The sequence below is a fragment of the Mus pahari genome, chromosome 21 (assembly GCF_900095145.1).
Source record: "Mus pahari chromosome 21, PAHARI_EIJ_v1.1, whole genome shotgun sequence".
Lineage (NCBI taxonomy): Eukaryota > Metazoa > Chordata > Mammalia > Rodentia > Muridae > Mus > Mus pahari.
Genome location: NC_034610.1, coordinates 24,089,203 through 24,116,182, shown reverse-complemented (window position 1 = coordinate 24,116,182; position 26,980 = coordinate 24,089,203). Strand labels below are relative to the sequence as shown.

The 26,980-nt window shown below is 49.5% G+C and overlaps 2 protein-coding genes across 2 annotated transcripts in view; both read right to left on the bottom strand.

The window, feature by feature from the left end:
* Window positions 1-11,801, bottom strand: part of Rab44 (RAB44, member RAS oncogene family) — a 34,305-nt gene extending 22,504 nt beyond the window's left edge. Inside the window, exons 1-2 of the mRNA XM_021221836.2 lie at window positions 11,743-11,801; window positions 4,734-4,952 (exon numbers count right to left, since the gene is read on the bottom strand). Coding sequence (XP_021077495.1) covers window positions 4,734-4,940 — 207 coding nt within the window. The 5' untranslated portion in view covers window positions 4,941-4,952; window positions 11,743-11,801. The remainder of the gene's footprint in view (window positions 1-4,733; window positions 4,953-11,742) is intronic.
* Window positions 11,802-16,288: 4,487 nt separating this feature from the next.
* On the bottom strand, window positions 16,289-23,043 carry Cdkn1a (cyclin dependent kinase inhibitor 1A). The gene is made up of 3 exons (XM_021221517.2): window positions 22,954-23,043; window positions 18,267-18,716; window positions 16,289-17,765 (listed from the first exon to the last, which is right to left on the bottom strand). Exons 2-3 carry the CDS (start codon window positions 18,703-18,705, stop codon window positions 17,716-17,718), a joined length of 489 nt encoding a protein of 162 aa, XP_021077176.1. The 5' UTR covers window positions 18,706-18,716; window positions 22,954-23,043; the 3' UTR covers window positions 16,289-17,715.
* Window positions 23,044-26,980: the final 3,937 nt, after the last annotated feature.

Below are 26,980 nucleotides of genomic sequence, written 5' to 3'. Positions count from 1 at the left end.
AGTGAGTTCCAGGACAGCCAGGGCTACACAGAGAAACCCTGTCTCAAAAAAAAAAAAAAAAAAAAAAAAAGCCAGTCTGCCAGGACTTCCCTGTGTTAGGATGCAAACTCCACATTCCAGGTGCACCTTCAGCCTTTGGGAGACTGAAGTGAAGCAGCATTTGAATCTCATTGCCCTTCACAGGAGGTTCTGGAACCAGCACTTTTATGCTATCTCCTTACATTCTAGAACATTCCAGGTTTTTATTTTTATTTTTGCTTTTTTTTTTTTGCACAGGTTCGGAGGAGTCTGCCTTCCCATTTTACCAGGATAGAACTGGATAAAGCAATCATACAACCCAGCACCTAACTGGGGTGTCATTTTCATATAATGTTCCTCATGTAACCAACTGTGACAAGCTGGCTTTCAGGCACAGGCTTGGAACCAGCGCTGTGAAACCTTTTCAGGAGCTGGGGAATAAGGAAGGCCATTTCCAGGGAGAAAAACTGGTCACCTCCTGGAGAATGCCCACCTGCTGGAGCTGGGTTCCTAGACTGAGGTTGGATGAAGGTTGACAAGCTGTTCCAAAATTAGGGACACACCCAAGATCCCACATCCCAGGTGCCCCTTCAGTCTGAGGAAAGCTGGCTGGCTAGTCCTTATCAAGGTGACTAGGTTGAGAATCATTCTGGGTACTTCTGTGAGGGACTTTCCAGTAGGGTTAGCCAGGAGGGGAGGCCCACCTGGAATGTAGGTGGTACTGTCCCTTGGGTGGGGGTCCTGGGCTGAATGAAAAAGAGGAAGGGAGGCAGCTGAGTGCCAACGTTCATGTCTCTCCACTTCCTGACTGTGGACACGCTGTGTCCAGCTGCCTCACCCTCCTACCTCCAAGCCATCCCCCCACAAGGGACTGTGAGCCAAGAAAACCCTTCTCCCTTAGGGGAAATCAGGTTTTATTTCAGGTTCTCATTGTTGTAGCAAAGAGAAAAGGAATGAAAACAGCTGGGCATCCAACAGAAGCATCCCCAATGAAGGCTTTAAAAACTCAACCCTGGGCTGGTGAGATGGCTCAGTGGTTAAGAGCACTGACTGTTTTTCCAAAGGTCCTGAGTTCAATTCACAGCAACCACATGGTGGCTCACAGCCATCTGTAATGGGATCTGATGCCCTCTTATGGTGTATCTGAAGACAGCTTCAGTGTACTTAGATATAATAATAAATAAATCTTAGAAAAACATAAAACCTCAACCTCTATGGCTCACACCTTTAAACCCAGCACTGGGGAGGCTGAGGCTGGTGGATCTCTCTGTGTTCAAGGCCAGCCTGGTCTACAGAGTGAGTTTCCAACCAGCCAGGACTACACAGAAAAACACTGTGGGGGTTGGGGGGAAAAGTTCAACTTATTTTGAATTTCCAAATTCCATATGGAAATTTCTAGACAGGAACTAGTTTTGGACTAAGGGATGATTTTATATGCTAAACCAAAGGAGACTCATGGGTTTAATCTACACCCAGGCTTCACCTTTAGAAATAACCAAAGTCGGGGCTGGAGAGATGGCTCAGCGGTTAAGAGCACTGACTGTTCTTCCAGAGGTCCTGAGTTCAATTCCCAGCAACCACATGGTGGCTCACAACCATCTGTAATGAGATCTGATGCCTTCTTCTGGTGTCTCTGAAGACAGCTACAGTGTACTCATCATATATATATATATATATATATATATATATATATATATATATAATAAAATCTTTAAAAAAGAAAAAGGAAGAAATAACCGAAGTCAAGCCAACCATCCCCGTCATACAACCAGAAATGGGGAAATTATTTATAATAACAAGAAAAATTATCTGAGACTTGAGAATAAGTCAAAAAGCTAAGATCACACTCTATGATTACATGACCATCCAGAGGTGGAGAACAGCCATGAAATGTCCAGACCAGGGGAATGGACTGGTCGTATCTCACTGTCTTCTTTTTGGTTTTTGAGACGGGTTCTCACTACGAAGCCTGGAACTTGATATGGAAACCAAGCTGGCTTCATTGATAAAAAGGTCCAGACTTGGGCCAGGAGACAGCTCAGTCGGGTAAAAGTTCTCGTTGTGTGTTGGAAAGCAATCGCCTCTGAATCTAAACACGCCTTCCAGTAGACAGAGGGAGCCTGCAGACTCTTCTAGCATAAGTCACATGTCTAGGAAAGCTGAAGCTTGCAGGACTCTGGAGGGAGCCTTCCCAGCTTTATAAAATAAGTAAACAACCTGTGTGGGAGGACACACTGACCAGCCCGCGGCAGAGATGAGATTCTTGGACTCTGGAGCTGCCTGCAGACTATGCAGCACTCCAGAATTACAGCATTTGCGAGTCAGGGTGGGGCACTTTGATAATACAGCTGCTTCTGGGCCATCCTGCTTCTGTAACTCTGTGCCCCTACTCCTGTTAGGAACCCCAATAAAAACTCGTTGGTTCAGCTATTTGGACCTTGGCCTGTCATGGATTCCCTGCATACAGCTAGTATCTCTGTGTGTGTGCATGTGTGATCGTGTGTGCATGTGTGATCGTGTGTATGTGTGTGTGTGTGTGTGTGTGTGTGTGTTGAATGTGTGCATGTGCATATGTGTGGGATGTGCATGTATATACATGTGCTGTACATATGCATGTGTGTGTGCTTGTGGAGTACATATGCATGTGTGTGGTGTGCTTGTGTGGTGTGTGTGTGTACATATGTATGTTGCAGCTCCTCTGAAATAATCTCTCACATACTGCCAAGCAAGCCTGAGTTTGATCTCCAAACACCACGTAAAAAGCTAGATTTGGGTGACTTGCCTGTAATCCTAACACTTCAGGATGGGAGACAAAGACTAGAGGATTGGCCAGAAGCTTGAACTGCACAGTGGCAGAAACACACACAAACATGCGCGTGCGCACACACACAAGAACACACTCATGCACGAATACACACACATCTTATTTTTTTTTTAAAGTCCCAGACATGCTGAAGTCACTCATTAACTTGAAAGTTTCGTCTAGGAAAGATGAAGTCAGTTTCTGGCGAGGATTCATGGCCTGTTGGACATTAGCCATCTTTTCAAACTGAACCGAGCCACGTTACCCTAACTGCCTACAAGTCTCTGAGCTCAAGGGCTCTGTGCCCTGCTCATGACATTTCGCTATAATCCCTGGTTAATTAGTAATAAATTAGATAAGATCTTTCTTTGGCTGGTGAGATGGCTCACCAGGTAAAGGTGCTTGCCTCCGAGCCTGACAACCTGAGTCTGACCCCGGTGGAAGGAGAGAACCGAGTCATACAGGTCGCCCTGCCCTCTGACCTCCCACCCACCTGCACACGCACACAAGATGGCTATGTAGAAGGGATGACTTCAAACTCGTGCTCCTCCTGTCTCCAGCTCCTGAGTGCTGGGGTCACCTGTGCTATCACGCTCACTTTATCTGGTGGCAAGAACGGAACGTGGGGCCTTGTGCATGCTAGGCAAGTGCTTTACCAACCAAGCCATGCCCGAGTCCCTATAGCAACCGTCCAGATACAGAAAGGACAAAATGGAATGTGGAGTGACACCCAGAAGTAGCAGCAGACCCCCCTCATGCCCTTTTGCACTAAATGAGAAGAAAGCGTCAACCATGTAGGACTGTGGCCCTCGGAGGCTTCTCCTCACTGACCTGTTTCAGTCCCTAGTACTCTGACTGTTCCCCAAGATGAATGAATATCCCTGTTCTAAACACCCCAAGTCAAGTCCTGCCGGTCATCACAGGACTGGGGAGGCTGAAGCAGGAGAATTGAGAGTTAGGGACCAGACTGAGCTACATAAAGAGAACTGTCTCGAAAAATCTCTCTCACAGAGCTAGAAAGATGGCCCAGCGGTTAGCAGTGCATACTCTTCTCACAGAGAACCCATGCTTGGTTCCCAGAAACCATGTCAGATGGTTCACAGCTGCATGTAACTCCAGGAGCATCTTCTGGACTCTGGGGCACCTGTGTATCACTGTACACATATCCATACACATGCACATTCTTGGGGATTTGGGAGTGGGGGTGAGACAGGGTTTCATTGTGTAGCCCAGGCTGGCCTCCAACTCACAGAGATCTACCTGCCTCCACCTCCTTAGCACTGGGATTAAAGGTGTGCGCCCGATGTCACATTATTAAAAATAATAGAAATAGCCAAGCATAGTAGGCAGAGACTGGCAGATCCCTGTGAGTTCAAGGACAGCCTGGTCTGTATAATGAGTTCCAAGACATCCAGGGCTGTATAGAGAGAGGCCCTATCTCAATAATAATAATAATAACAATAATAATAATAATAAGTCTTTTTTGTTGTTGTTGTTGTTTTTGTTTTTTTGAGACAAGGTTTCTCTGTTTCCTGGAACTCACTCTGTAGACCAGGCTGGCCTCAAACTCAGAAATCCACCTACCTCTGCCTCCCAAGTGCTGGGATTACAGGCGTGTGCCACCATGCCCAGCGTATAAGTCTATTAAAACACTCATACATCACCATATTTGAGTTAGTTTTGGGTCACAACGTTCTCTCCTTTGTTAAAATGCAAATGTTTCCAGGAAAGTGTAATATATTAAGCCTCATCAGTCACCTATGTGTTGGTATAAACAAATTCTTAATATTTTCTGAGAGTGAATTTGGATGCAGGAGAGAATAAGCAAGCAAGTTAAGCCTTGGTTAGAATAGGAAAATTCAAGAATCTGCACGAAAGGATTCCAGGTGTGATTCCAGGGCCCCGTGCTCACCTTCAGATCCTCCTGGGTGACAAAGCCCCTCTCCTTGGCTCCACAGTCCTGGAAGAAGCCCTGAAGCTCTGCATCAGCATCAGAGGGCCAGGACTCAGCCTCCGGGGCCACAGGGGCATCCTGACCATCAGCTGGCTCTCGCGCCTGCCTCCGCCGGCTGGATGCCAGCTTCCGTCCTTTTCTGGACACTCCCTTTCCTTTCTCCATTGTGCCTCAGGCCTGGGGACAGAGGAGAAAAGGGTGATGAACTACTGAATCCATCCCCGTGCCCCAGCTACTGAGCACAGCCAGAGTCCCCATCCTTCCATGGCTGACAGAGCCCCTGCATAGCCTGATCCACAGCCATCTGCTCAAGTCCCTGCCCTGTGGAAGATCCCCTTTGTGTCCTCGCTGCTTCTGAGCTCTTCCCCTAACTCCTGCCGGTCTCTGTGCCAGTCTGGAAGCTTGCACTGACGGCTGCAGGGCAAACACCGGACAGGAAGGTCCTCCCTTCGAATCTTTGGGATTTTGCTGTCTGGAGGCAGAATTGCTCCTGGACATCTCCTGCTGTCCTCGCTCCAGCTCAGGTTCTGGCCTCCAGCAGCATCAGAGTAACTGATCTTAAGCTCTGCGGTGACCTCCTCAGCCTCATCCCTCCATCTTTCCCTCCTCTCAATACATTATATGTGTGTGTTATGTGTGTTGTGTTATGTGTATGTGTACATGTGTATGTATTTGTGTATATGCATATGTGTGTATGTATACTATGCGTATATTTGTATATGTATGTATTTGTGTATATGTATGTATATGTGTATGTGTATATGTATTTGTGTATATGTGTGTATATGTATATATGCATGTGTGTATAGGTATTTGTGTATATGCATATGTGTTTATTATACCATGCATATATTTGTATATGTATGTATTTGTGTATATGTATGTATATGTGCATATGTATTTGTGTATATGTGTGTATATGTATAGATGCATGTGTATATGTATTTGTGTATATGTATGTGTGTATATATATATGTGTGTGTGTGTGTGCATGTGTGTGTATATATGTATGTCTCCATATGTGTGTATGAGTGTATATGTACATATCTGTATATGTGTATAAGTGTATGGGTGATGAAAATGTGTATTGTGTGTATGTATATGTATTTGTGTATATGTTTGTATGTGTGTATATATATGTATGTGTGTATATATACACATGTATGTGTCCATGTAGGTATGTGTATGTATGTATATATATATATATATATATATATATATATATATATATATATGTGTGTGTGTGTGTGTGTATTTATGGGGTGTGTGTGTGTGTGTGTGTGTGTTCCCAGATGCCAGAAGAGGACACAAGATGCGCTATTTTTTCTATCTGTCTTACTCCATTGAGACAGGGTCTCTCAAAGAACCTAGAACTGGCTAGACTGGTCAGCAAGCCAGCCCCAGTGACTTTCTGTTACTGTTGGGGGAGGGGGCTCACAGGCACATGTGGCCATGCCTGGCTTTTACATACATGCTAGGGATTTGAACTCTGGTCCTTATTCTGGTGCCCCAGGCGCTCTTACCCACTGATCCCTGGCTCTCTTTTCTCTCCTTAACACAAATGGAAGTGTCCCTGCCTTCCCTGTTCTTAGGGCCTACATGACACAGCTTCTTCTTCCTTCCATGTGTCCTTATCGTCTGTGGGAACCACTGAAGACCCACTGATGGTTCACTGAACACCAGACTTCCTCCCATCCCAGTCCCCTACAGCCCAAAGGTCCGCCCACCTAAGTCATACCTCCCAGCTGCTGTCACCGTCTCGCTGTCACCAGCCACTCCCAAGCCCTCTCTCTCTGCAGGCACCCCCATGCTTCCAGCTGGACACCAAGGCTGGGCCCCTTGCACTAGTGAAGTGGAGCACGCCGATACCCAGGGTGTTGGGACATGAGCGGAGTGGGGAGGAGGCTGGTGATATTTGAGGAAAAGTATGGGATTTGCAGAAGGATTGGAAGGTTGGAAGGGGGAAGCAGACTCCAACAGAGCTCAAGATGGAAGGTTAGCTCTGTTGGAGACCAAAGTCACAGACAGGCTGAGAGGAGCTCAGAGGGTCTGCTGCAGGGATGGTGGCCAATCCAGGGGACAGGAGACAGTGGCAAATTCTCTCCTGGATGAGCCCCACCCCCACCCCATCTCCTACAGCAGCACAGAGCTCAAAGGAGGCAACCCCACTCCCTGTATAGTCCTAAAGTTTAACAAAAATGTTCTCTCTCTCTCTCTCTCTCTCTCTCTCTCTCTCTCTCTCTCTCTCTCTCTCTCGCCTCTGCCAAAGGACAGTCACAACACACACCAATACTGGTGAAAGAAAGAAAGAAAGAAAGAAAGAAAGAAAGAAAGAAAGAAAGAAAGAAAGAAAAGTAAGCAAGGACCCATTTCAGAGACTAAAGAGAAATGGACTTAAAGATGATCTACAATCTCCAACTGGGTTCCCTAGCTAAAGGGAGGGGAAAGGGGGATTTGGAGCCAGGTGCCGAGGCACACACCCGCTACCTCATCCATCACTCACAAGGCCAGAGCTGAGGAGAGCTCCAGCTGTGCAGGCCCGAGGTCCTGACTTCAAACACCTGGCACCACATAACAAAGTCAGACAGGGCTGCATCCTCTGACCCAAAGATGGGGGCTAAGCAGGTGGACGCTGGGAGCCTGCCGGCCCCTCTGGCCAAGCTATGAGCATCTAATTGAGACCAGATTCCTTTTCTTCAGGGCAGAGAAAAAGAGGATCACAGCAGGTAACACGCTTTGGCCCATGCATGTGTGTACATGGACACATATCCCCACACACATTCAACACACATGCATGTACATGCGCGCGCGCACACACACACACAAACTGAAGCAGAAGGATTACTGTAAGTTTGAGGCCAGCCTAGACAATGAATAGACTATGTAGAAATAGCTTGCCTCAAAATATATAACTAAGGGCTGAAGGGTTGGCTCAGCAGTTAAGAGTAGTTACTGCCTATTTTTCCAGAGGTCTTGAGTTCAATTCTCAGCAACCACATGGTGGCTCACAACCATCTGTAATCAGATCCAATGCCCTCTTCTGGTGTGTCTAAACACACATATAAGTATACACACACACACACACACACACACACACACACACACATATATATATATATATATATATATATATATATATATGCTGGTGAGATGGCCCAGCAGATAAAAGCACTTGTCACCAAGCATGACCTTGAGTTTGAACCTCAGAATCCACATGGTAAAATAAGAGAACTGACCCTGTAGGCGCCTCACTAACGTACACACACACACACACACACACACACACAATTAAATAAATGATTTTTTTTTTTTAGGTATACTTAGGAAACAACTACAGAAATGTGACTATAGGTTATATCTGAAACCATTACTTCCCATGAGTCCACTCGGCACGCTGAAGGCATTAGAGTCAGGATGGGACCCTCTTTTAAAAGACATTGATTGAACCAGGTGTGGTATCACACACCTTTAATCCCAGCACCCCAGGAGGATCTCTGAGTTCAATGGCAGCCTGGTCTACACAGTGAGTTTGAGGCCAGCCAGGGCTGCATGGGAAGACCCTGTCAGCAAAGATATCTGCTGGGGAGGGGTGAAGCTCTGGTCCTGCCACCTGCCTTCCAGCAGTTACAGTAAATACACAGATGGCAGAGAGTGTGGGTGAGGGGCACGTACATAAGAAGTAAACTGGAGCAAATGCCTCCACCTCACAGTGACAAGTGGGACAAGTGACTCCGTTCACTGCTGTTGGCTCAGTTTTTCAGATTTCTAGGAAAAGGCTTAACAGTCCTTTCATTCAGCTGCCTGAATGTCACTTGAATGTCACTAGTATTTTCTGCCTGTGTCACCCCTATCCTGCCCCAAACAGTGATGGGGCATGTACCCCTCCTTGGCCACATCCACCCACACCCAGAAAGCCACTGTCCACCTCCCTACAACATCCCCTAAGAAGAAAGCCCCTACCCTCCATGACGGAGGCAGCTTCAGCCTCAAGGACATACAGTCCAGGAGAGACCCGCTGAGAGCGGGTAACACCAGAGACCTAGAGACCAGGGAAAGGAGGCTCTATGGGGAGAGTGCTCTGGAGTCAGGTGGAGCTCTTCTTTCTCTCCTGGCCCTGCTCGCTCCAGCAAGGCAGCCTCAGGCAACCCATTCATCCTCTCAGTGACTCGGTTTCCTCACTAGAAGCAGACAAGTATCTGGGTGTGGTGATGTCTGCCAATAATCTCTGGGGAGGCTGAGGCAGAGACCACAGTGAGTTCAAGACCAGCCTATTCTACAGAGTGAGGCCTTGCCTGTCTCACACACAGAGATACAACTTACACACTTACACAGTCATATGTACTTAAACACATGTTCACGCTCACCCCCCCACACACACACTCATACACACTTACATATGCATACACATTCACACACACACACTCACAAGCTCACAGACACACTCACACTCACATACAAGCTAAGGAAAAGCAAAAATCAGACTAACGTCTACCACCAGAATCATGTGAGACTCAAGCAAGATAATTAAAGTTAAACCACGCCACCCCAGTGAGGTGTATCCACTTTCCGGTTCCACTTTCTCAATTTCCATTCTCAGAAACGCCTTCGACTCGTTTATCCTGCAAATTTGAATCACCTTTTACTGAACTATAAAGTGCTTGGCATACAGTTGGCACTTAGCAAATATTTGTTGGCCCTGGTCGAGTTGGGTGTCTGGCCCGGAGAGTGCTGGGTAAAGGCCACATTGACAACAGTGGTGATGTCACTGATAGGCATGAGGCTCAAAGTCGTCCATCCAAGTAACAGCTGGGTTGCACACAGAGCCAACCAGAAACTGAAGGAGTGAGTCTCCTTGAAACTGGCTGCCTGTCTCATCCAGGAGGGGCCTCCACAGGGCCGTTTCTGGAACCATGACTCTGTGGGGAAGCGGACACACCAGGGAAGCAGCCCTGGGTGGGACAAAGGCTTCAGAGCCGTCCACATGCAGGCCAGCTATGCTTCCTGGGCAGCAAGGGCTGGCCCTGAGCTCAGAAAGTCACGGAAGCACCGTGTACTTCCTGTGAGCGGATAAAGGCACAGAACTGCCCAGGTGAGGCTCCTGCAGTAATGGACGACCAGAGGCAGAGAAGTTCAAATCCCCAAATAAGCTCTTCGAATGTGGGGAACGCCTCTCTACAGTGTGTTCCCAGAAGTCCCCTGGCATTTGGTAGGAAAGTGGCACATAGGGTCACCTCACTCAGCTCCACCAGGCAAGGACATCCAGGAAAGGGAATCATTCTATACCCTGAAGCCAGTGAGGCCTCCAAGTCTATCAGAACACTGGACATAGTAGGTCAGGACATCACCATCAGTCACTGACACCCAACATCCCTATTCCCTAATAGCATGTCCTAAATTAGTCGTGGGCAGGAATGATCACTGACAGACAGTAGGGACCTTCTTTGGTGAGTCCATGAAACCCTCTCTGTCTCTCTCTCTGTCTCTGTCTCTCTCTCTCTCTCTGTCTCTATCTCTCTCTCTCTGTCTGTCTCTCTGTCTCTGTCTCTGTCTCTGTCTCTATCTCTCTCCCTCTCTCTGTCTCTCTCTCTCTCTCCTCACACTCAGCAACTAGGCAATATACCCTTACCCTTCACTTGGTGGCTCCAAAAGACCCTTCTGTAGTCAGCTGCAGGGTATCCCCCGGCCTCATGCCCGTTTCTGCTGGATTCTCCTATACACCTTGCACAATGAAAGGCCCCTCACAGCCAGTCAAACAAACAGCCCCCGGTGTCTCCCACACCTCTCCCTCACCCTGAGCAAACTTGGAAGCCAATGAGTCCTGCTGCTAGCCACTAAGAGATGGCTCGCCACGGTGGCACAGACATGGATTTTAGCTAATAGAACAGGGCCCCGAGCGAGGCCTCCCATCAAGAATTGGAGAGGAGAGGGGCTGAGTTTAAAAAAAAAAAAGACAAAAAACAAACAAACAAAAGAAAAACCAAAAAATGTAAGAATGAAAGAGCAGAGGACATAGTAGGACCACAACACATTAGGACCACAACCTGACATCTGCCAGACTATAGCATCTTCCATCCCTACCATCTTGTCACAGAGAGGTGAGAAACTGGGTCAGCCCAGCGTGACACTTACCTTGGGAAAGGCCAAACACGGCCACTGGTCACCCACCGCCAACACCCCTGAGAGCCACCTAGTCCAGTAGCCTGTCCCCGCCCCAGCTTCACTCACTAAGGGATAGAGAAATGGAGTCTCTAATAAGCCAGAACACCTGCCTCATCTTGCAAGTCCACAACCTCCTTCTCACTCACAGGAGGTAATACATACAGCCCGGGCCTCTGTCAGATAGCACAGAAGTAGGGAAGTTCAATGTGCACTCCTGAGATGGAAGTTGGGCTTTGAAGAATAACCCCAGCACTCTGGACATGGAGGCAGGAAGGAAGATCAAGAGTTCAAGGTCATCTTCGGTTATATAGTGAGTTTAGGGCCAGCCTGGGCTGCACAAGACCCCATCTCAAAAAAAAAAAAAAAAAAAAAAAGGGCTGGTGAGATGGCTCAGCGGGTAAGAGCACCCGACTGCTCTTCCAAAGGTGCAGAGTTCAAATCCCAGCAACCACATGGTGGCTCACAACCATCCATAACGAGATCTGACTCCCTCTTCTGGGGTGTCTGAGGACAGTGTACTTACATATAATAAATAAATAAATCTTTAAAAAAAAAAAAAAACTGTTGGTTGGCAGTATTTACCTTTAATCCCAGAATTTAGGAGGCAGAGTCAGGTGTATCTCTGTGAGTTCAAGGCCAGCCTTGGCTACATAGAGAGACACCCCCCCCCCAATCTCGAAGGAAGGAAGGAAGAAGGGAAAAAAGGAAGTAAGGAAAGAAAGGAAAAGAAACTGCATGGGACCCTACTATCCCTCCCCAGCCCCTCCATTCAGCAGCATTGCCTGCTGGGGTGAATCCCGAATCCCACCTCTCAGAGGCTGCTGTTTGCAGTCTGGTGCTCCCGGACCTGTGAGGAGGTCACTGTCTGCTGCCCACAGAGCCCACACACTCTGCAACTGTCAACAGCCTTGGCTCTTACTCAATCGCCCCTTTCCGTTCCCGGGCGGCCTCATCTCCTGTGTTCATCTAGGGGACTTCCCCTGGAAAGGGCCCTGGCTGCAACTTCTGTCTTGCCTGATGCCCTGGGTCCTGGAATTGTAGCAGAACGTTGGAACTGGGGAGAGGTTGTGATCAGAGGCTGTATGTGTGTGTGTGTGTGTGTGTGTGTGTGTGTGTGTGTGTGTGTGCCACAGAGGAACAATACCACTGTGATGGTTTGTATATGTTTGGTCCAGGGAGTGGCACTTTTAGAAGGTGTGGCCTTGTTGGAGTGGGTGTGGTCTTGTTGGAGTAGGTAGGTATGTCACTGTGGGCATGGGCTTTAAGACCCTCATCCTAGCTGCCTGGAAACTAGTCTACTGCTAGCAGCCTTCAGATGAAGATGTAGAACTCTCAGCTCCTCCTGTACCATGCCTGCCTGGATGCTGCCATGTTCCCATCTTGATGATAATGGACTGAACCTCTGAACCTGTAAGCCAGCCCCAGTTAAATGTTGTCCTTATAAGACTAGCCTTGGGGGTGGCGAGATGGCTCAGCAGGTAAGAGCACAGACTTCTCTTTCAAAGGTCCTGAGTTCAAATCTCAGCAACCACATGGTGGCTCACAACCATCCGTAATGAGATCTGATACTCTCTCCTGGTGTGTCTGAAGACAGCTACAGTGTACTTATTTATAATAATAAATAAACCTTTGGGCTGGAGCAAGCAGGGATCGAGCGATGGGATGAGCAGAGGTTCTAAATTTAATTCCCAACAATCACATAAAGGCTCACAACTATATGTACAGCTACAATGTACTCATATACATTAAATAAATTAAATAAATAAATAAATAAATAAATAAATAGGAAAAAAGAGACAGGGGGTGGTGGTGGCACACACCCTTAATCCCAGTGCTTGAAAGGTGGAGGCAGGTGGATTTCTATGAGTTAGAGGCCAGCCTGGTCTATACAGTGAGTTCCAGGACAGGCAGGAGAAACCCCAACTTGAAAAACCGAAAAGAAAATATAATATAAATATATATTTATATATCACTTGTATATTATATATAATATATAAATGCTATATATAATATAATTGCATATTTATATAACACTTATTAATTTATGTATTTTATGTATATTTGTGTATTATTTATTTTGTGCAAATATTTGTGTAGGGGTGTGTATATATGTGTGGAGAGATGGAGGATGTGGGGGGATGCACGTGCATGCCGCATGCAGTTCATATGTGGGGGTCAAAGGGCAACTTGCAGGTGTCAGTTCTCTCCTTCTACGGTGTACTTGGTCCCAGATCCTTGGGGACGAGCCATTGTGCACATGTGCAAACCATGGTTTGCTCATGCAGTCAGAGGACGACTCGAGGGAGCCTCTTTCTACCCTGTGGTAGAAGGCTTCCTGCAAGCCAGGGACTAAGGATTAAAACCAAGAAATAATGATAATAACTAACAAAGCTTCCAGACTGACTTTCGGTCCCTCCCAGCTGTGTGGTCTCTTGTCACAGTGTGATAAACGTTGACACAGACACTATGTGTTCTGGGGCATGGTGGAGAGAGCACCCTGGGTCCCCTCTTCCAGTTGCCAGTTCCAAAATATGTCTATCAAGAGCTTGGGTGGGCAGCAGGGCCTCAGGAGATGGGGACCAGATAGTATCTGGGTAGCCATTTCCGGAATATTGAGAAAGCCTGGGTTACGTCAAAGATTTTATCTTGACACAGTTGGTCCCCAAGTCCCTACTTGGAATCCTTACCACTTCCCCTTTCGGGCGTATCAAGTAGGTTGTGTGGCCAGCAGGCTTCCTGGTAGATTTTAGGACACTGATACTCCCAGGGAGTATTGAATCTGGGACTTCAGTTTCTTGGCCATGGTTTTTAGGGGGCTTTGGGTTTTGGTTTGGTTTGTTTTTCATCAGTGAAATAGAAGTGATAACCCTGAAAGTGGGTTCAAATGGTACAAACCATCTAAGATAGTTAGGCAGGAGGATCAGAGTTCAAGGCCAACCTTGGCTACATAGACAATTGGAAACCAGCCTGGGCTACAAAGTGAGACCCTGTCTCAGAAGACCGGAGGAGCTGGAGAGATGGCTCCGCAGTTAAGAGCACTTGTTCTTGCAGAGGAGCTGGATTGGGTTCCCAGCACCCAGGTGGCAGTGTGTGACCATCCGAAATGCCAGTTCAAGGGGGTCTGACGTCCTCCTCTGACCTCTTCCGGCGCCAGGCGCATACATGTGCACAGATATACATATGGACAAACACTCATACCCATAAAATAACGAAGAAACAAGACCAACTTATGTTTAATATTTTTACAGTTATTTTCTCCTAGTCAGGGTTTCTATTGCTGTGATAAACACCATGACCAAAACAACTTGGAGAAGAAACGGTTTAGTTAACTTACACGTCCACAGAACTGTTCATGGAAGGAAGTCAGGACAGGAACTCAAACAGGTAGGAGCCTGGAGGCAGGAGCTGATGCAGAGGCAGTGGAGGAGGCTGCTTACAGGCTTGCTTCCCACAGCTTGCTCGGCCTGCTTTTGTATAGAATCCAGGACCACCAGCCCAGGGGATGGCACCACCCACGATGGTCTGGGCCCTACCCCATCAATCACTAATTAAGGAAATGCTCTCCAGCTGTGGTTCTCAACCTGTGGGTCACAATTCCTGGGGGGGGGGGGGTGTAGAATGAGTTTTTCACAGGGGTCACCTTAGACCTTCAGAGAACATTGGCATTTGCAGTTATGATTTGTAACAGTAGCAAAATTACAGTTACGAAGTAGCCACAAAAATAATTTTATGGTTGGGGGTCACCACAGCAGGAGGAACTGTGTTCAAGGGTCACAGCGTTAGGAAAAATGGGTTACAGGCTTGCCCACAGCCTGATCTTATGGAGGCTCCCTCCTCTCAAAGGACTTTTTTTTTTTTTTAGATTTGTATAAAACTTGTGTAGTGGCCCATGCCTTTAATCCCAACACTTGAGAGGCAGAGGCAGATGGATTTCTGAGTTTAAGTTTAGCCTGGTCTACAAAGTGAGTTCCAGGACAGCCAGGGCTACACAGAGAAACCCACTCTCAAAAACGAAACAAAACAAACAAAAACCTATCCAGTACATATTTATTGTGTATTTATTGGTGTGTGTGTGTGTGTGTGTGTGTGTGTGTGTGTGTGTGTGTGTGTGTGTATGAGCACATGTATACATACATACAGTCAGACAGACATGTACAGGTCAGAGGATAACTAGAGGCAGTTTGTATGAATCAAACTCCCCCTCGGCTTAGCAACCACCGTCCTACTGGCTCAGAAAATGATTTTAATGCTAAAGACATCTGGCTCGGTGACAGGGTCCTATAACCCCAGGGAGGCTAAAGCAGAGCCACAAGTTCAAGCCTAGTTTAAGCAACTTATTAAGTAACACAGGGCTAAAAGAGACTAAAACTCATTATACATGTATGTAAAACTGTCGAGCACTAGAAAGCGAATTTTTTTTTTAAGTTAAATTGAAATCTTTCTGGGGCCATTGAGAGACTGGAGTTGGAGACTGGGAGTTGCCAGGCAGGGTAGATAGAGAAGAAGTTTAAATTAAAACACAAATAATAATGTGCTGTTAATAATTTGCAGTAATAAGACATACAGAAGCCGGGCATGGTGGCGCACGCCTTTAATCCCAGCACTCGGGAGGCAGAGGCAGGTGGATTTCTGAGTTTGAGGCCAGCCTGGTCTACAGATCGAGTTCCAGGACAGCCAGGGCTACACAGAGAAACCCTGTCTCGAAAAACCAAAAGAAAAAAAAAAGAAAGAAAGAAAGAAAAGAAAAAAAGACATACAGAGTGAGGGCTAAGGCAGAAGATGGGGAAACAGCTTCCTGGGAAACAGCCAAAGAGGATGTGGTAGGTCCCTATGGGCACGGTAGGGCACAAGGGGTAAAGATGCTTGTCGCCAATTTTGAGTTGGATACAGAATGCCCAGGAGAGACACACGCTGTAGCCCTTGTGTGTGTGTTTGTGTGTGTGTGCACATGCATGCACACTCACAACATACTCATAAAAATATACTTTTAAAAATTTAAAGAACTTTTAGTGTTAAACTAAATTGAAGATAAAAACATTTTTAACAGTAAAAAAAAATAAAAACCAACTAAATTTTGTCTCAAAATGAAAACAAAGGATCAGAGAGCTACAACTCACTCAGTGGTGGGGTTCTTGCCTATCTTGCTCAAGGCCTTAGGTTCAAGTACCATCACTAGGGGGAGTGGGGTGGGGAATTATTGCACACATGTACACTTGTAGACACACACAGACAGACACACACCCCGGGTGGGTGCAAACAGCGCAAGCAGCCAGTCCCAAACACACACACACACACACACACACACACACACACACACACACACACCATTTGCTCTAATGACAAGACATTACAAGTCATCGAGAAATATTTATTGAGCACCAGCTTTGGGGTCGGGTGTGAGGACTCGGGACAATGCAGGGTGCTGTCCCTGCTCGTGAGATGCTTACAATCTGAGTGGAGATAGGGAGGGAGCCACAATACATGTTCTTGGGGTGCGGGCTAAGGGTAGACAGTCCAGACCAGGATGTTACAGAAACAGGGGTGTTTGGGGCTGGAGTCAGACCCACTAAGTGCTTCGACACCCACAGGGTATTCAACACTGAGAAAGGATCAGCCACTGCTCAGTGTCCTGTGAGCTCCCTTAGCCCCCGAGACACCATCTTGGCCTGGCTCCTTGTACAACTGCTACTAAGAAATGGGAGAAGTCACTGAGAACCCCAACTGGGGTCCCCATCCCAGATAAGCCCACCCCCACCCCCACCCACCACGGGATGCTCTGGGAGGTCTGTCTCACCACCAAGGACCCACCCTAGACCCACAAGGTGGGGGGGGGGGGGCGGGTTGCCACTGGAGCTGCCTAAGGTAGGAACAGGGAATCCCACTTAGTGTATACCCTGCATACACATTCCCTTCTGGTCCACTGAGCTGTGGGGCAAGTGCCTAGAGATGCCTCCTGCTGACCTGAGGGAGTGGAAGTATGTGGGGAGGAGAAAGCAGCAGATCACCAGATTAACCCTCAAAAATAGAGGGGCAGCTGGCAGAGACCCACAGGGGAGGTAGGCTCCCCAGGACTGGCAAAGGGGATCCAGAGTGGGGACCATTCCTGTCTTCACAGGTCTGAGCAATGTCAAGGGTCGGGGTATTACTGTTGGGTTCTAACCGTCATCCCTGTTCTAGGCTGTGACTGCTTCACCTAGCTGGCCTTACAGGTGACAAGGAGACCCCAAGTCCTACTCAGTTGTCCAAAGTGCTATTCTGAGGATCACCCCCAGGTAAGAAGTGGCAAGGAACCAGGCAGGGAAGGGGGGGGTGTGAAACGGATGCAGATGGAAAGAGGTCAGTGCCACCATCCCTCCAGGACAGGGAACACAGAGGTTGGGTTGAGAAGAGCTTAAATAGTAATAATCTACATAACAGAAGTCCCCAACACGTGGGGGTGGGGATTTAGCTCAGTGGTAGAGCACTGGCCTAGCAAGCACAAGGCCCTGGGTTCGGTCCTCAGCTCTGGGAGAAAAAAAAAAAAAAAGAAGTCCCCAACATTAAGGGGCCTACTGTCCTACTAATTTAGGTTTGTTTTGGGTTTTTTTTTGTTTTTTTGTTTTGTTTTGTTTTAAATAACTCTAAGTTTGGAGACCGGGAGAGGGCAGGCAGCGTATTTACAGGAGACGTTTAAATTAAAACACAAATAATAATTAAGACACACAGAGTGAGGGCTAAGGCAGAAGATGGGGAAGAGGTCTCCTGACCCACAGCAGAAGAGGGCGGGGCTCCCGTGGGCAGTTCAGGGTTTTCTCTTGCAGAAGACCAATCTGCGCTTGGAGTGATAGAAATCTGTGGAGAGAGAACAGATGTCAGGCCAGATGCCAAGGGGAAGGACATCATTCCCCAGAGTCTAAGGGACATGTGGCTCGTCATGGGAAAAAGCCACAGGGCACAACACCTCCCGGTCAGAGGGACAGGGCTCTAGAGAGGGTAGATCCCCCAACACCCAGAGTTAGTTATAGGAAGTTGTTAGTTCCGGTGCTGGGAATCGAACTCGGGCCCTCAGCAAAAGTCAGTGCCCCAATCCGCTGAGCCACCTCTCCAGCCCTTCTCCCTTCTTAGAGCTCTACTGCCAACTACCACACTATCCTGGGCCTTCCGGTCACTGCAGAGAAAAATGGCTGGATCGTATGAACATGAGCTGTTCTTCTGAGCCCCAGGTCTCTCACCTATGGAATGGCTTGGTGGCGGGGAAGGGCTGGAATGTTCTCTGTAAAGGCCATCCTCAAAAGGTGGCCTCCCCTCTCCAGGCCCCCTGCAGGATCTTTCCTTCTCTACTCCTGTCCTTACCTGTCAGGCTGGTCTGCCTCCGTTTTCGGCCCTGAGATGTTCCAGGCCCACCCGGGGAGTCTTCAGGCCGCTCAGGGGCATGAGACACCAGAGTGCAAGACAGCGACAAGGCCACGTGGTCCTCCGGAGCTGGCCCCTGCAGCAGGGCAGAGGAAGTACTGGGCCTCTTGTCCCCTCCCAGGTCGTCACGGCCGCGAGACCCAGGACTCAGGTAGACCTTGGGCAGCCCTAGGCTCCGAACGCGCTCCCAGACGAAGTTGCCCTCGAGCGGCGTCTCCGTGATGAAGTCAAAGTTCCACCGTTCTCGGGCCTCCTGGAGACAGCCCGCCATGAGCGCATCGCAATCACGGCGCAACTGCTCACTGTCCACGGGACCGAAGAGACGACGGCACACTTTGCTCCTGTGCGGAACAGGTCGGACATCATCAGGATCGGACATGGTGCCTGTGGCTGAAACACAAGAAGGACCCGGGTCAGTATGGAAACTACCCCTCAATCACAATCTTCCGGCTCCCCCTGGTCCTCACTGGTGCTTTTGCACCACACCATGAGACTAAGGTGGGTGCTGAGTTCAGCTGGCCCTGCAAGCCAAGGTCACGGCTGATGTCCACAGAAGTAGGGGTCACCGTCCCGTTTACACCAGGAATGCTATCAGCTAAAATCAATGTGCTAACGTGTTCTTCATGGGTGTGAACATCCCAAATACGTGTGAATTGCCAAGGTGCAGTGGTCTCCCTAGCCTGCAGTCTTGGTGATTAACTCCATCTGGCCAATCAAAAGTGCCCTGAACTTTGGGATAAGACACATAAACTGTATGGCACCAGTTTTAAAAAGTGACTCTGTGTCTCCGACCTCAGTTTCTTAGCCAATGTGGTTGTGGTAGAATGCTCCGGGTAGCTGGCATGGTGGCTGTGAGAGAGGCAAGAACACCGGAGCCAGGCTGCCCAGATCAGAATCAAGGCTTTGCTGGGCGACCCCGAATAAGTACCTTAATATCTCTGGACTCCCTATTTGAGAATGAACTAAATTAGCACAGGCGACCCCGGGGAAACTGAAGCTGTAACATGCCTCTCTGCCTCCAGTTCTGACAGAGCCTCCTCCCCGCCCTGCCCCGCCCTGCCCTTCCCTCCCAGTGTCACTGACAGGTGCTCCAAACTGGAGGCCTTTCCTAAGGACACCAGCAGGCAGTAGCCTGGGGGCGAGGAGAGTCTGAAGGGGTGGGGCAGGGTTAAGGCTCTCTCCCAGGCTGAGGCACATCCTGCCAGGCACATCAGGTAGTCTGGAGTCTAGACACCTCCCAGCCCCAGACGTGCCTGTAGCCTGTGCCCAAGGAACCCGTTTTACAGGCACAGAAGAAAAAAAAAAAAAAAAAACCAAAGGTGATGGTTTACCTGGCTTCTCTCCAGGAAAGAGGGACACCTGAGTGGCCGATCCTGCCTGCTTTGTCCTAACTCCAAGACTAGGGGGACGCAGCTTCTAAGGAGGGACTGGGCTCTTTTGGGCATGGGTCCAACCTTCCAGTCTTTGAGCTTGCAAGGTGAGCCCCAGTGGCTTCCTGAGGCAAGACGCCCTGGGCTCTTACCACATACACACACCTACACCCCCAGCTCCTTAAAACCTCAGGGTGAGTTTGCCCACAGATGGAAGAGAGAAGTACCCAGATTACGATTCAAGGTAAGAAGCCAGAAGAGATGAAGAGTCTGGGGCTCAGATGGTAAAGCCTGGGCCTCAAGCTAAGCAAGGAGCTCTCTATAAAATTGGGTGTGGCGGCACACACCTGTAATCGCGATCTGGAGGCAGAGGTAGGAAAAGAAGTTCAGGCTCTACCTTGGCTACTACAGCCAACTCCCAAAACACAGCAATCGGGAGGGAGGCAGAGGCAAAAGGTCTGTGAGTCGAAGGCCATCCTGGTCTGTATAGTGAGAGCCTGGCTAAAAAACAACCAATCAGAACGCAGGACTAACAAGGATGCCCACTGCCCAAGGGACTCTCGAGGTGCAGCGGAAAAGACCGCAGATGGCCTCTGCCTACAGGTAGAGTTGGGGGCCTATTCACATCCTTTAGTACAACTCACAGTCATCCTCCTGCCTCAGCCTCCAGTGTGCTGGGATTGCAGCTGAGTCACCAAAAGCTATCATTAATAGATGGCAATATCAAATCCTTTTATGGCAGAGCTAAAACAGGCTCAGAATGCGTGTCCAAAGGTACAGGGGGTGCCACAAGGGGGTGGTTGAATTCAGACCCTTTTGGTCTAGTATTGAATTATTCTCTCTTCTTTTCATCTTGAGGGGCATGACCAGAGGGGTCCATTAGAATCACTTGGGAAAACTTTTTTTTAAAATATAGATTGCGCTCCTTGTTATGGGGAGAGTCTTTAATCCCAGCACTCCACCAGAGGCACGTGATCCTTATGAGCTCCAGGCCACCGGGCCAACCTGTCTACAGAGTACTGGTAGATGGGGCCATTTAGTAAGATCTTATCTCTCTGACTCTCTCTCTCTCTCTCTCTCTCTCTCTCTCTCTCACACACACACACACACACACACACACACACAGACAGAGACACAGAGAGAGAGATCTATATAGATATAGAAATATAGATTGGCTCATTTCCCCAGACAAACTGAGCCAAAGTTTGGTGCCCTTCCCCAGACGGTAGCTCATAGGGGCCAGAGGAAGGAAGACAGGACACCAATGAGGTCAATGCTCCTTAGGCTAAGGCTGGATAGTCCCCAGTTTTTCAGAGCTAAAGATAAGACCAGGAACCCAAGAGGGGCACGCTCTCCACCTTGTCTCTCAAGGGCCACGCCTCCCTAATAGTTCGCTCGCACAGCCTGCTAAAACCACTTCTATCTGGCCACCATGCATATTTTTATTCCCTTTAAACCGCGGTGGGGGTGGCAGGAGCCAGTGGAGCCACCCGCGCATAGCAGGCCTTGCAGTTCTCACTGTGGCCGGGAGGGTGCGCTGTGCACTCGGGAAATGGCGCGTGGTAGGCGGCGCGTAGGCAGAGCAAGGAGTGGTGAGTCAGTTTCCTGCCCGGCGCTGCCCGCCCGCCAAAACTGCTTGGGCACCGGAGCTGCGCGTCACCCTGGGATGGGGAGAGGAGAATAAAGGAGGGGGACCCCGGGCCACAAAACACGTCACCACGAACCCAGGCTTCCTAAATTCCCGCCTATGTTGGGAAACCAGACCGCGCGCGTGCGCGCACACACACACGCACGCACGCACGGACACTCGAGAGCAAAGAAAGTGCTCTTAGCTCTGGCCCCCTCCACCTTGATCTCCACGCCCAAAGCACGCGATGAGTCAGATCCCTGGAAAATAAAAATAGATGAGGGCGAGGACAAAAAAAAAAAAAAAAAAAAAAACCCGCCTGAGTGTCCTCTCTGAAACGCGACGCAGGGGACAGAGGAAGCTGCCAGCGCGCCCCCAAATGCCAAACCCAAGCCCAAAGTCTTTTCCGCACGACCAGGGTGCAAGTGTAGTCCTTGTCCCCGGAGGTTCCGAGTGGAATGAATGTGCCCTAGTGGGCGCACTCAGCCCGGTCACCTTCCTACACTGGGTGTGGACTGGGTCGAGGGCCCCAGCCCCGGGGTGTCTGATGTACGGCACCCCGTAAGCCTCACTCCGCGGGGATACCGGCCGCTCTACAGTGCGGGCTCCTCTCGTGCCCCACGGCTACTGGTTCCGGTCGTGGTGGGCGCGGTGGGTGGGACCCTTTGCGCTTCCCGGGCTGGCAGGGTGAACAGGGCCCGCCCAGACTCCCTGTCCCCGAGGGCGCGCCGCCGAGCGGGGACCGGACACCGCGTCCTGGACCTCCCCGTGTCCCGGGTTCCCTGGGAACATACTGTGCCCGCCAAATAGGTCACTGTGCCGCGCGGGGGAGGGGACGGGGCAGGAACGAGGCTGTGCCCAGGCAGGGAAAGGGGCTTCTGGGCTGCCACTGACCCATCCCCAGCTGTGGCGAGATTCTGATCTCAATCCAGTGCCCGGGGTCTCCTTGTCACAATGAGTCACCTCCTCGCCTGTCCTCTAGGACGTGCCCAGGCACGATCCCGAGGGCGGAGGACACAGCTCGCGCTGACCTAAGAGCCCAGTGGGGTGGTGGCTACCGCGAAACAGGGCACCTGGTCCACAAGGACCGGGGACCCGGCGGCACCCATGGGATCGGAGAACCGCTCTGCGCTAAGCTCCAGATAGACTCACCGAAGCTTGTCACCGCCACCCCGGACCCCTCTCGGGACACTGTGAGCTTCATTCTCACGCCTTTGGCGAGCCGCACCTGGAATCCCTAGAAGCTCTGACAACCAGAAGTGAGCTCTGGGTAGCCGATCCCCGCCAGCCATAGCTTGGACCGGGTCTCCAAGGACTGGAAGAGTGGCTGCCATCCGTGGTCCTGGAGTTCAGGCTCTGTATGCCGAGTCCGCGACATAGCCTGACCCTCCTCACACTCCAACACACCAAGCCTTCAGCCACCACGGACATGCTCAGACCCACTCCCGTCATCCACCTGCCGCGAACACACCTGTGACTCTGGCGGGTACGCACAAATACACATACACACACACCAGTGATACACCCATCACCACACACACACACACACACACACACTTCTGGGGACACCCACTGGGCTCAGCTCATTGCTGCGGGAAAGAACTATTGTTCCCTGCCACGAAGCTCTCACCTCTGAATGTCTGGATATCCCTGTGGATCTGCGCCTGGCTCCAATTCTCCTAGACTCTGATACCGGGGCGGCTCACACTTCTCGACTGCTGCAGTTGGCGGCGAGCTGCCCTCTTATAGCATCGCCCCGGCCCCGCCCCCTCGGAGGCAGGACCAACCACTCCTCCTTCACGGATCCCCGGGACTCGCTGACCCGCCCTCCCCTCTGGAAATCTAAGCCCGCGCCAGACAGCTAGAACCGGGCGCGCGTTAAGAGGGCGCGCCCTCCCCTCCCCCACACCTGGGCTATTTGCTTGTCACGCAGAGCACCAGCAGAGCCACACAGGTCTATGAAAAACAGTACAGTTAGAGCTGAGTGTTTATGGGTCTGTCCCTGACCAACTCTGGGAAGGATTAAATCTTTTCTAGATCACTGATATTAGTAAATAAAATCCTGGGTTTGGGGAGATGGGTCTGTTGGTGCAGTGTTTGCCTAACTTGCTGGAAGTGAAGCTCTGGGTTGGATCTCCAGGGCCCCATAAACTGGGCATGCAGGGTCACGTCTGTAATAACAGCGCGCAGTGAGGGGTGGGGAGGGGGGAAATAGGAGTTCAAGGTCGTTTTGACAGCTATCTATTCAGATGGAGACCAACTTGAAATATGTGACACTGTTTCAAATATAAATAAATCGATCATTTGAGTATGATAGCAAAAGCCTGGAATCCTATACTTGGGAGATTGAGGCACGAGGGGCGTTACAGGTTCAAGACCAGCCTGGGCTATCCATTGAGACCTTCTCAAAAACAAAACAAGCCCATAAGTAATTTAAAAAAAAAAAAAAAAAAAAGTTAAAATCCCAAGAAATCCCACTATTTCTGGAGATTTTTTCCCCCTCTTCCCAGAAGCTCCTTGGGCACCCAGACACCCCAACAGAGCATCTTTGGGTCAAGAACATGATCTTTTCCTCTCTGTCTCACAGATGAGGAAAGCAATCCCACAGAAGGAAAGGATGCTGTCAACTGCCTCAGAAAGCAGGGGGAAGAGGCAGGCAGATTTCTGAGTTCGAGGCCAGCCTGGTCTACAGAGTGAATTCCAGGACAGCCAGGGCTACACAGAGAAACCCTGTCTCAAAAACAAAAAAAAAAAAGAAAGAAAGAAAGAAAGAAAGAAAGAAAGAAAGAAAGAAAGAAAGAAAGAAAGAAAGAAAAGAAAAAAAAGAAAGAAAGAAAAGAAAAGAAAAAAGAAAAGAAAAAGAAAAAAGAAGGCGGGGAGCTTGAGTCCTTTCTCAGAACTGCAGACTACCAGGAAAACCAGCCACCGGGTCTCCTCCCCTCCCCTCTCCCCTCTGCAGAAGCCTGCATGTGGACATTTCTCACACCACAATGCATCCTGCATGTAAGAGCCTCAAGACCTGACTCGGACCACACAGTCAAGAAATGGCTACTGGCTGGCCTCTGGAGAGCTGCCCAGAGTTTTCTCCATGCAGATTTCTTTCTCTGGGTCCGAAATGAGGGAAATGTCTACTATTCCCCCTCCCGAGATCCAGACAGCCCCCCTAAAACGACACTGATAAAGGACAATTCTAGAAACATCTACAGATGTTCCCAACAGACATAGCAGTAAGATGTCCTTCATTCCCACCTTCCTCCATGTCTCTAGTCAGTTTTATTTCCTTCTGTTTGGGGTCTTTTGAGACGAGGAGGCCTTGCTATGTAGCCCAGGGTGGCCCTCATATTCAAGGCAATCCTCCTTGCTTAGAGTTAAGACTACAGGTCTGAGCCATCACACCCAGCACAAGAGGGTTTTCTTCAGTCTGGTCACATGATCCAGCCTGGTCAGTCACACGGGTTACATAGCAAGACCACCATCTCAGCTACGCATAGTGGTCCACGCCTGAAATCACGGTACTTGGGAGGCAGGGGGGATTTGGAGCTCAAGGCCAGCCTGAGCTACCTGAGATCACCATCCATCCAAAAGATCTAGGAATGTAGCTCCGTTAGTATAGCACTTGCCTAACATGTATGAAGCCCTGGAGTGGCATCATCTGGATAATAGTGGCATACACCTGTAATCCCAGCACTCGGGAGACAGAAGCAAGAGGACCAATAATTCATCAGGGCCAACCTCAGCTTCCTTGCAAGTCTGAGGCTGGCCTAGGGTACATGACACCGTCTCCAAAACAAAAACAACCCCCCTCTCAAAACAAACACAAGCAAAAATGTTAAACAAAGCAGAGACTGGAGTCTTAGTTTGAAGATACCTGTAGTTAAGAGACCAGAATCCTGCTTTGGAGAAGCTGTAAGTCCTGACATCTGCTCTCCGATGTCTAGAGATCGCTGCCCAGACATGCCCAGTCTTCCTCCTCTGATTTAGCTGACCTAGACAGGCCTCCTCTTCTGTGATGGGGGATGGAAGTCCGGGAAGGGCTTGGCCACCTTCCCAACCCCCAAAGCCTCATTCTGTTCAGAAACACAGATGAAGGACCCCTTCAGACCCCAAAACCAGGACAGACATAATGGCCACTCCCACAATGCCCCAGCTCTTGAACGGTCCAGTCCCTGCATCCAAGTCGTCCGTCCCGGGGCTGGGCTGTCAGGGGCCAGCACAGGATGTCCAACTGCCCAAATCCCCTTGGCCTCCGGGCTTCTCAGATAGAAGTGACATTGTCTGTCTGTTTACTTTGGGAGAAAACAGCTTGAATAAAGGCTTACACTGAACTGCTGAGTGCTGTGACCTCCTGTGCCTTTACCCTGCTGACGTTGGAGAGATTTTTTTAAAATAACTTCTGGCTTCGCAGAGCACCACAAAAGTACTCAACAAATATTTATTAAGTCTGGGACTACTCAGTCTTTCTAACAAACAGTCTTGGCCATGCACTTGAATGTATAGTCAGGCACACAATTGCACGTGAATGTATTCTCGGAAACACAGTTGGAGGAGTCCTCCAGACCCCAAAATGACAAAAGACACACACCCCAGGCACACACAAATAGATGCACGAAAGCATCCTTCACCTGATACATGTCACAAGATACATGCCGCCTTTTATTCTGCTGGCAGAAACTCAGACTTGCAAAGTGGGGCGTCCTCGGTTATCCGGGGTCTCTGTCTCCACTCATGCTCCCCCTCACCCCACAGCTGGTAGTTGGGTATCATCAGGTCTCCACCACCCTGCACCGAAGCAGCCCCGCCTCTTCAATTCCAGGGCTGAACATGTCAAGACATGTTCCTGAAGGCCAGAAAGCTAGTCCCGACCCAGGACTGAGCAGACCCAGGTCTGCTGAACTCCAGATTCTGCTGCTGGTCTCCGAGAGGCGACAGCCAGGGATGGGAGGACAGATGCAGCCTTGCAGGTACCCTCTGGGGCTGACAGAAAGGAAAACCAAGGGACCGATGTTAGCTGCTGGTGCTACCCAGGAAGGGAGAGGAAGTGTGGGTGCCAAAATCACTTCCCAGAAAAGAACTGGGGAGTCCCAAACAGGGACTGTCAGATTTCAGAAGAAGTCACCGCCACACAAACTCCCAAGAAATGCGACCACAGAGAGAATAGAAAATGGCCTAAGCCAGGGTCAGGATAGAGCTCTTCAGATCCATGAGAAACCAGACATTCCTAAAACTTCTCCAGTCTCAGCTCCACCATTAGAAATGTATTCCTTTGAGGCTCAGCTGGTAAAGTTGTTTGCCTTGCAAGTTTAGAACCAAAGTTGAAATCCCATCACCCACAGGAAAGAGCCAGGCTTGGCTGCATGCTCTTGTAATACACACACACACACACACACACACACACACACATGCACAGACTCACACAAACATGCACACACAAGCACAGGCACACGTGATGCACTGGAAGCAGGAGACTAGAAGGGACTATGCACCTGGCCGATGCACCTAGGCTGGTCAGTGAGCTCCAGGGTCTAGCAGATCCTCAAAACCACAAGGTGGTAGCCAGACCAGCTGACCAGATAGTTCAGTGAATGCCACATTTAGGGTTTCTGTTGTTGTGAGAAAACAGTGACCAAAACCATCTTAGAGAGGAAAGGGTTAATTTC